Consider the following 11,300-nt stretch of genomic DNA (forward strand, 5'->3'; position numbering starts at 1 on the left):
TGTATTTGTTTTTGAATGAAAAATCATTTGCATGTTCTTTAAAACATTTGTTTTGTGTTTCTGGAATTATGATACGTGGGACTCTCTATGACACTCCAAAAGTGGAACTGCAATTCGAAGGCTGAACGTCCGATAGATTTACCGATATTAGGACTTAAGTTCTGTAGCAAAAATTGCTTCAGGAGACGATGGAGAGCGCTGGAACTCGGAAACACCAACGAAATATAAAGAGACATCTGGATTCAAATGCTTCAAATACAAAGTTTAAAGTACACTAAATTCGAATAGATATTTGCTGATGTCCACAATTATTTATTTATTTACAATATATGTCAGATATTTTTATCAAGTGCTTGTGTAAATAAAGCTTTCCGTAAAAGTAAAAGACAGAATATATTAAGGGACACGATTTCACAGTGTTCTATTCTCTAAATTATTAAAATATGAGCTGATTTGGTGTAAGTTTGTGACTTCAGTCAACCTGCCTATCTCCAACCCCAGGGAAATAGTCCGCAATATGACCATTAACGTGAAGTATTTACGAGCCAGTCAGGAGTTACTGATTGATGTGTCTCATTCACAGTAAATCAGATTGCATTGTTAAGTGATTCCTGTGTTTAATTCTTTAAGTAGATATATGTTCAATTAGTCTCTGTGCATTGACTGCTCACACGTCTAGAGCCAGACATACAAATCAAAAGAGCACAACCCTGCACATGCAATCAAAAGGTGTTAGTTTTAGTAACTCAGAAGGATGTAAACAGGGTTTTAGACAAATGTTTAAACTAAAAAAGCAATAAAAAAATAAAAGAACATATTGGAACAAAGTACATTTACTACAAATGGGAAGAATCTTAACTCATAGTTGGCCCTCATTATAGAGCAGAATTTCAGTCTGCAGTTGAGGGTTTGTCTACTTACAAATCTCACTCAGAATTCCTGAAATTCATTCTAAAATTTAAATGTTTGGAGAAATATTTTCTTCTACATATCTAATTTCCTAGTACAAGTTATTCAAATTTATATTCTGCTGATTTAACATATTTCCAAGTATTTTTAAAGATTCAGATAAATGAAGCAAACCTTTTATATTCAAAGAATAATAAATTATATAAATGGAGAATGAAATAGGAGGACAGGATTGTATTTTCCTAGTACTGAAGTAAGCCGGTGTTATTTTGAATAGTAAGAATCTAATCACATTCCATTATTAAAAACAGCTGGATCCCACAACAGGAATACCCCATATCTTGAAAACCCTATGGCAATGTAGAACTGTGTACCAAAACAATGAATAATTTGTGCCAACTATATACAGTGATGGAGTTACATTTGCATAAAACATTTACACTTAAACAAGACATTGTTGCCATTTACAAATGGGACCTATTAAAAATGGCAAACACCATGATGTAACAGCATACACAAGTTCATTTCTAAATTTTAGAACCTAACAAACAGAATAAAAGAAAAAAACTATTCGGTTCTACAGCATACTTGATGTTGTAAAAACTGATTTGGGGGTTTTCTACAGAAAGAAGGGATGCATGTATGGGATAGTCATACGGCAACTTCCTACATATCTTATTTAATCTGGACACTGACTCTGCAAGGTAGTCCTAAATTATTGCTTTAATTTTACAAAAGGAAGCTGAATATCAGAAAGATTTGTCCAAGTTCACATCTGAGTGAAATTCAAAGTAGGAACAATCTAAAGTACGAAGTCTTTGTTATCTCAATTACCTACCTCGGTCTGCAAAGCAGAATGGAAGGATTGAGATTGGAAAGAGGACATTTGTGATTTTTTTTTTCCCCCAGACCCTCGGAAATCTGTTTCAGTTTATTTAAAGGCAACCTGACTTTCTGATTTTTTTCCCTCTCCCTAAGAATCATAAGAATTTTAAAAGAAGTGTGGAAAGTGACTCTGTTATCTTGCTTAACTAAGTCAACATTGATATTTCAAATGGTGGTCAATCAAGAGATAATTTTTTCACTATACAATTTATCTAAAGAGATCCCACAAATTCTCTAAGCTATTTCAGCTACTAATGCCAAGTGTCAGTCTTATAAAGTCTCACTTTCTTGACTAGTACATTAATTTCTCTTCCTTTAGATTCTATGCAGTAATAGCTGATATATATATATATATATATATACATACATATATATATATATATATGTAACAATTACACTGGTTGGCATGTAGTGAGTATTGAGTACTTTGCATAAATCATCTTATTTACTCTTCATGTTAATCTTGTTATACTGCCTTTCCCATTTTATTAATTTTGAAGCAAAAATTTGGGATTACATTGGGTAATACTTTCTATACTCAATTCCAGAACCTGTAAAAATTGTCTGCATTATTGACAGTAAGAGAAAATGATTTAGAAAAATCTACATATAGTAGTACCCCATGAGATTTTGGAAAATCTAGTTGCTCTATCTCAACGCATATTTCTCTTGCTCATGATTTATATATGATATATCATAAAAGAATGGAAACTAGACTTAGACTTAAATATATAAGGTAACATAAAGGTATCAATAAATAATGTTATTGGCAGGTTCAGATAATGAGTTGTTCCATGTAAGCTGATTTTTTCAAATATCAGCTTTTATATTCTTAAAAAATAAGCTTTAAAATTAGCATTTTAATATAATATTTTCTAAAATCTATAGGAGTAAATAATTTTAATGAAACTGTATTTTTCAAATCAACTTAAGTCGCATTTGAACTCTTCGTTTTAACGTGGTGACAGGAACATTATTTAGGAAATGTTGGTTTTATACAAAAAGTCGCCCTAGTTCCAGATGTCTTCCAATTGTAATTTAACACACAATAATTAACGTTATAACCTTTTCGTCCTTTTTCCTGCCAAGTATTTAGGTTTTCAGTTTGTGTTGCTTTTAGCATTTACATCTCCAACAGCTCTCTCTTAAAGTGTTCTGTTTCTGTTACACCATGTGTAGGAAACATTGTACCAGGCTTGATAGACCTACATGTAAAGTTAGATTTTCTTTTTCTTTTTTCTTTTTTGCAGCTTTATTGAAATATACTTGACGAATAAAAAATTGTATGGATTTAAGGAGTACAGTGTGATGATTTGATATACCTATTATGTTGTGAAGTGATTACCATAATCTAATTAACATACCATTACTCACGAAGTTACAACTTGTGTGTGTATGTGTTTAAGGTGAGAACATTAAAATCAGCTCTTAGTAAATTTCAACTATAAACATGGTGTTACTAACTACAGTTGCCACATGGTACATTAGATCTCCTGAAGTTACATAGCCCATATAACTGAAGGTCTGTACCCTTTGTTTGACCATCATCTCCTCATTTTCCCCACTCTCAGACCCCAGTTCCCACCATTTTGAATTACATAGGCTTTTAATGTGTATATCAATGCATAAGATGCTGTACCTGAAGTAAAGTTACTCTGTAATTTATTTTGTCTCCCCACTTTTTAAAAAATGTCTTCTTTCTTTTATAAGTTCTGAAGAATTGAGAATACATCATGAATTATATTGCTATATCATGGTGTCATTATATAGACAAGTCACAGAGATCAGGAAAGTTCCATGACTAACTCAAAGGTATGTAATGACGTGGTTTAGAGAGGAGTCAAATCTTTTTGTAAGTAGTGTGCAGTGTCCTGAGAGGCCAGGGGTCCTGGGAGGCCAACACTCTACCTAGAGACCAAGCTGATGGTCCACCATAAACTTTTGACTATGCTGAAGAGCCATTACCCTGTAAGCTTTCACAGAATCTCAAATTACAATGAAGCTGGCCTTTCCGAAAGAGATACATTCATCTAGTGGGCTCACAATTCTAATTAAATATTGTGTACTATTTGTCATGCTAATTATATATGAGCCTACAGAGAACTTTAGGACTAATTTCATTCTCTCTTTTTACCTCAGATACCACCAGGTCATTTCTTCAGATTGTTGACTATCATCTGCAGTATGCATTGACATTGGAACCATTATTCCTATATTCTCTGTCCCTATCTTTGCCACAATTCTCCATCCCCTTATCTCTCAAGCTCATGCCCTGTGCTTTCCTCAAGTTACCAAGAAATTGCTCTAAATTCTCAATTTCAAGAGTTGACCTTTGTTTTCAGACGGACGGCTGACTGGACCCAGGAGAACACTCCCTCCCCTAGAACTTCAATTTCCACATCTCTGTAGAAGATGAATCAGCTCTCTTAACCCTTGAAGTCCTCACCACCATTTGCTTATTACCTACATCTTATATTTTCCCAAAGGTTACACTTGGGCTTGCTATTTCTAATAACTAGAATTTTTTTTAAAGATTTTACTTATTTATTTGAGAGAACACAAGAGAGAAAGAGAGCATGAGAGACGGAGGAGCAGAGGGAGAGGGAGAAATAGACTCCCTGCTGAGCAGGGAGCCTGATGCAGGGGCTCAATCCCCGGGCGCTGAGATCATGACCCAAGCTGAAGGGAGACACTTCACTGACCGAGCCACCCAGGCATCCCATAACTATAATTTTTTTAAAAATCTCAACTTTAAGGATTCCTTTCTCTACATTCTACCTGATCTCCTCCCGGTTAATTAAGTTTGGTCTGCTTACATAGTAATTAGTCAACTTTAAGACTCCCAATTCACTGACACAAACTTGATTTCTCTAATTATCACTCTCTTTGGGTTCTCACTTCCTTTACTACCTGACCTAAGTTTTGTGCTAAATCATGAAAATCATTCACTGGAAATGTTCCTAACCCTTTGCACCTACTCCTCTCCAATGTTGAGCTATGCCCCAAAGCTGGTCAAATTCAAATATTTGCATATTTACATAATGCTTGCCCCACTAAACATCTCCAGTCAATTATCTAAGGAGCACGGAGATATGAAGCTTTCCTTACCACAGGTCGGTGATCATGGGCTTCCTCAGGGGAGAGAATGAGGTTCTGAGTTCAGTGCTGAAGTGATGGGTAATGATTCATGAGAGGAAGCAACTGATATTTCAGCAGCAGTAAAGCAATTATCTGAGAAGTGTCAAGTGTTTGTTGTCAATAGAAGCGTCTGTCCAGCATGGGGAATCGTTAAGTGTGGTGAACACCATGGAACTAAATTACCCGAAGCGTCCAGAAGTTTTTGCTACCACTGCCCTATATCTTAAACAAGGAGGAAATGTGGATACTGGGTGCAGCAAAGCAAGCAAAAAAAAAAAAAAAAAAAAAAAAAAAAATTTGGAATCTAGAATGTTGGACACAAATAGACTGGTATAGGCAGATTCATGTTTTTGATTTTTTTTTTTTTTCCTTAAGTGTGATTATGCTTCTTTTAGCTTGAAAAGCATGGGGAAAAAAAAGAAATGTATTCATATTAACAAAAGTCCTCATGTAGTTTTAAAATGATGATATGAAGCAAAGTTTTTCAAAATATGGATAGACCGTCTGAAGTCCTCAGCCCTCCACCGGTCTCGAGTGAAGACCTAATTGGTCTATGCCCATCCTTTCGCTAGGTATGGACTTTTCATCCTCTTCTCAACCAATCCTCATGACTCTAAACATGTAACCGGACTGTAGAATCAGGTGGCGGAATGTTAGAAAACAATTTCACCAGGAACAATATAAATCTGTTTGGATAATCACAACAACCAATCCAAGATACCCTGTTCCTAGGAAATCAAGCCAAACAAAACAAGCCAAAAAATTAAGAGTTCATGTAAAGAACCAAACTCAATCTAGCATGAGCTCATCTCCCAGCTGAGGTCACAGCACTCAATGGAACTGACAGAGATAGGAAATGGCAGAGGTCACCCTGTTAATGAGCTGAGGGTCCCCCTCTGTGGCGGGGCTGTCTTACTTCCATAGAAACTTCACTTGGTCACCATAGCATCTGCTGTTTTATACCTCTTTGCACAAAACACAAGAGCAGCTCTTCAAAGCCTGTTAGAAAGGATATATTTTGGATATGGATTATAGCAGATGCTTTTGGGGAGGATTTACAGAAGTAGGGCTTTGCCAGGATTGGATGTTTTCAGCAACTAGGGCAATTCTTATCTTAATACCTTGATCTAGAATGGGGGTGGAGTGAAGTGAAGTTAGAACTCTATGTGCTAAAGAAGCAATGGTCACCACGTAGGTCACGATAAGGGCGTGTCTTGTTTTATGCTGCTCATTCTCACCAGAGAAGGGTCTTGTCCAACCCCAGTGTTCAGTGAAACTGTCCATGTCCATTAGGAAGATATGAAGACCTAACAGCCTAACCATAAGTGCCAAGCCAACTGCCGGCAAAGCCAACACAAAGGTCAGATCTGACCTTTTAGAGCTCTTTTCTCTCTTAGTAATGTCTCTTTAGAATTTCTCAAATAAAATTGAAGTTCAGAAGATCTATCCACCATCTAGTAGCCCACATAACTAAACCAAGCTTTTGTGACAATTACAACCTTCCTTGGTATGCAAGTTATACAACTTGTCCTATACGTAAAGGACACAGTTCTTGGTGAAAAGAACTAACAAAAGTTAAAGGGTGTTTCTTCCAATTTATGCATGTAAGCACATATATTATACCTTTATGGTTTCCAATGTATGTGATAAAAATATCATAAGTTCAAGGTGTTTATATTCACAATTAACATATTAGTACTACTCCCAAAGCAACTTAAGGCAAGGTATAATAAGATACATACACTAAAAAAGTCTTATGATAAAAATACAAATAAAACTCTTAAAATCATACATATAGGCACAAAGAGCTGATATTTATATAGCCAAAGGTAATCTCAGGAACATAGAACATGTTTGTATGTGTTTGTGTGTGTGCGTGTGGAGAGAGAACGAAGGAAAAGCAAATAGTTAAATAATTTAATAAATTTGGCTAGCATAAATACTATTAGTGACCACTAAATTTATCACTGAATAATAAAGTAATAAAAAATCACTGACAATAAAGACAGAATAGAAAATAATTACATAATTTCATAAAAACAATGCCCCCCCTTTACTAATTCCAAATGCAGTTTAAGAATTACTTTTATCAAAAGGCATATAAGAGAGACCGCGTGGAGGGCGGAGCGCGCTTCTCCAGAGGTGGAACGGGTATCCCAGCGCCCGCGCCTTCTGTCTGCACCCCTTCCTTGCCGGCCGGCACTTCGGCTGCACAGTTTTACCCAAGCCTCAAGACTTAGTGAGCAGCTTGTAGAACATCCTGGCACTGTCTGGTGTTCCTGGCTTGTAACTGCAGCACTCCACTCACTGCCTTCATCTTCATATGGTGTTTTCCCGCTGTGCATGTCTCTGCCCAGATTTCCCTCTTAGAAGGACACCCGTCATTGGAAGAGGGCTCACCCTGATTCGCTGTGACCTCATCTTAATGTGATTACATCTGCAAAGACTTTACTTCCATATAAGGAAGGTCACATTCACAGAATTTACCCACTTTTCTGATTATAAACCAGTGCCACTGAAAGCAGGAGAGGGTGAAGATTATATGCTGGCCTTGAAACAGGAGTTGAGAGAAACTATGAAAAGAATGCCTTATTACATAGAAACACCTGAAGAAAAACAAGATATTGAAAGATATAGTAAAAGATACATGAAGGTATACAAAGAGGAATGGATACCAGATTGGAGAAGACTCCCCAGAGAAATGATGCCAAGGAAGAAGTGCAAAAAAGCAGGCCCGAAATCCGAAAAGGTGAAAGATACAAGCAAAAGCGTTTCACTCACTAATACTGCAGATGTGTTGAAAAAATTTGAGGAACTGGAAAAGAGAGGTGATGGTGAAAAATCAGATGAGGAAAACGAAGAGAAAGAAGGAGGCAAAGAAAAGAGTAAAGAAGGCGATGAGGAGGAGGACGATGATGCTGCAGAACAAGAGGAGTATGATGAAGAAGAGCAAGAAGAGGAAAATGACTACATTAATTCATACTTTGAAGATGGAGATGATTTTGGTGCAGACAGTGACGACAACATGGATGAAGCAACCTATTAGCTATGAGATTTCTTGAAAAATATCTTGATGATACCACTTCTGAACATTTGGACAGACTTGTTTTCTATTTCTGATAAGGAATATTATATTTTCGTTCCTCTTTTGCTGGGCAGATACTTGCTGTCGAAATACTCAGAACCACTTTGAGTTTAAATACTACTTACCTTACCAATCAGTCTCTGATACTCTGACATTTCCTTCTCACCACCCCTGTCATCTGTCTTATGTATTTAAGTGGATTTCTCTTGTATCACTGGGATTTCAGTGTGCCCAGAGTTTTTCCATTTTTTAATCTATGTATTCATACTTGAACAAATTACTCTTATGGAACTCGATCTGTTGTAAAACTATTACTAGTCATTATAGTGAATTTCTGTAGTCTGGAAGTTGATGTAATAATACTGCACAAAGAGCACTTTAAAAACAAAGAAACTTGAAAATAGCTTTATCTTTTACTTTTGCATGGTCTGTTCTGTGCTGCATTATGACTACAAAAACCTACTGGAGCTCTTACAATTGCATATTTCATGAGATTAGAAGTTTTGTGATCAAAAACATACAGGGAAAAATGCCACTCTGAACTTCATGAATTTCCCAGGTCACATCTTAGTCCGTACAAAAACCTGGATACTTAAAAAATACTTGAATTTGGAGCCAACTCAATACCATTTAACATATAATCATCTCACTGTCATTAAGTTTGATCTTTGAATAGTTGGGCTTATGAAAAATTAGATAACTAATTTGTAATTTACAAAAGTATAAAGTTCTAGCCGTATAAATCTCACTGCAGAATGCATGTGTACAAAATCTGTGAGTTGTCATGGCCATTGTTAAATTTCACAGGACTCAGTTATCCAATTGATTTACAGAACACTGCAGAATAAAACTCAGGTCATTTTAAAGTTAAGATTAATCTTTTTTGTTTTGATTAAAAACTGGCTCCCCTGACTTTTAATATCTTGGCAGAGTAAATACCTAGACCCCCCAGCATCCAAAGACACACAAATGCCAAAGATTTTCAAGGGAATTCATATCGTATATTTTTAAATGATTTCTTAATATTCTCTACCAAAAAGAATAAAGATTATTTTTCCGTTTTGGGAAGATAGTCCCATTACCTTCTAACCTTGAGAATCAAAGCCCTAGATTCTGTTTCTACCTTTACTATAGACTCAACCTTGAAAATGAGCTTGGTTAAGTTTTCTGTGCCTTAGTTTCTCCACCTGTACACTACTTCCTATAAAAATTGCTTACACACTAACCGAAATTTGCCATGTGTGTTCATTCATACCTTATAGAAATGATCACTTCTTAAACTTGGTTCTCACCCTCTGAAAACTGGTAGCTTCGTTAAGTGACTGAAAACAAGCAGTTTTGAAAAACAAGCATGTTGTCTTCACAAACTATTTTATACTGATTTTCCCATCTTATGTTCTGAAGGGAAGGACTGGAGAAAATTTATGTCTTGTGCCATTTTGAAACATGACTTTCTCAGGAAAAAACATCACTTTCAATTTTAATACTTCCTCAGATTATTCAAGGTGGGTGTGAAGACCATTGTTAGTTCAGTGTGCCCATCACATGTGAATTATTGAAATAAGCTTCTAGGAAATTTTAAACATTCTAAATGGAAAACAAAAGAAAGTCCGTGTTAAAACAGCAACCTACTAAACTGAAAGTAGAAACTTAAAGTTTCTAGTTGTAATGGGCAAATAGTCACTTAGGATTGTTAAATAAAACATTGATGTTTTATTCTCACTTCCTTAGTACTTTAGCCAAATACCATTTAATTTATAGAAATCTGATCTCAACAGTTGTTTACCTGCTTCAGTATAACTCTGCAGATGACCCTGTGAATCGGTCAAATGCACTTAAGATGCAGGTATTTATTTTCCTAGCTTTCAGTTTTGCCTCCAGTTTTAGTCCGCAGATGGTAAGACAACCCCTTTGGGCAGGGATTTACTTCAGGAGCCCCCAGCCATCTGCCTTAAGTGCACTGTCTTCCTCTTTTTATAAGTTGAAAGTAGACTAACTGTGAGAACAGGGAGTATTTGCAGGTTGCTTTACCAGCATGAATCTTGTCCTTCTGGCTTAAAATCTGAGACTGTGAAGTTAGTTATTCCATAAGGTTTTAAACTTCAATGCAGAGGTAGCCTCCTGTATATAAAAAAGTACTTGTTGGTGAAGTGTCTTTAAAATTGCTGTATTAATAGGTCAAACTGTTTTGTTGCTATAATGCTTATTTTCCTGTTTACACATTAAATTCTTACAAAACAAAACAAAAAAAAAAGGCATATAAGAATATTAAACTATTTCATCAACCAAATATAGAAAATGAACCTAACATAGCTGTAGAACTTTATGACTGAATGCTCAATAAAATTTCAAGGTAGAGAGTTAGTTTAAAACTCAGAAGAGTCATTTATTTAAGTAAGAGGAGGAAAAGAAAGAATAAATTAATAAGGGCCAAGTCTGTAACTTCTTACAGACCTAATCATGTAAAAGGATTTAATTCAAAATATCTATAAAATAAATATTGATTTTTAGCTGCCTTTTGTAATGTCCTTATGTTTTTTTCAAAAAGAAATTATTAGCAGCCCTTTCAAGGAAAAACTCTCAGGTCAAAAACTTAGAGCCTATAATTCTCTGTAATTAATGAAAGAGATAATCTTATATGAGGCAACTACATGTAAATTCAAAAGTGGGACTGTCTAATAAAATAAGGTTTGTATATTCTTCAGGTATTGGTCTTATAGCAACCAAGATTTCTAATGTTCCTAGCATCCCAACATACCATAAAACATGGAAGACATGTTGTTGTTTTTTTTAAGATTTTTTTTTTTAGATATTTATTTTTTTAAGACTTTTTTAAAAAAGATTTATTTATTTATTTGAGATTGAGAGAGAGAGAGAGAAAATGAGAAGGACAAGGAGAAGCAGGGAGCCCAACGCTGGACTTGATCCCAGGACCCTGAGATGGTGACTTGAGCTGAAGGCACATGCTTAACTGACCACCCAGGCACCTTGACATGGTATTTTTAAACTCAAAGTTCAGAGGGGAAATGTGGTCCACGAGAACCATCATGGACCCAGTTTTGCTTCCATGAGTACGTGGACCTCAGCAGCGAACGTTTCCTGACTCATTTGTGGATTAATCATCCTGAAAATATCTCTTTACCTGGTAGGACAAAAGGTCTGCTGGACGGAGGTTGGGTGTTGGCTTTCTGACCTTCAGAGAATTTCTGCAGAAGTACTTCTTTCGGATACCTTCAATGCTTTGAATTTCGTTCCAGGACTAAATAGAACTGATTAAAATAAC

General features: G+C 35.7%; 1 protein-coding gene across 1 annotated transcript; it reads left to right on the forward strand.

The window, feature by feature from the left end:
* Nucleotides 1–517: 517 nt before the first annotated feature.
* LOC123953930 (DNA-directed RNA polymerase III subunit RPC7-like) lies at nucleotides 518–9,386 on the forward strand. The gene is made up of 2 exons (XM_046024369.1): nucleotides 518–582; nucleotides 7,396–9,386. The coding sequence occupies exons 1-2, from the start codon at nucleotides 518–520 to the stop codon at nucleotides 7,976–7,978; spliced, it is 648 nt and encodes a 215-aa protein (XP_045880325.1). The 3' UTR covers nucleotides 7,979–9,386.
* Nucleotides 9,387–11,300: the final 1,914 nt, after the last annotated feature.

The sequence above is a fragment of the Meles meles genome, chromosome 12 (genome assembly GCF_922984935.1).
Source record: "Meles meles chromosome 12, mMelMel3.1 paternal haplotype, whole genome shotgun sequence".
Lineage (NCBI taxonomy): Eukaryota > Metazoa > Chordata > Mammalia > Carnivora > Mustelidae > Meles > Meles meles.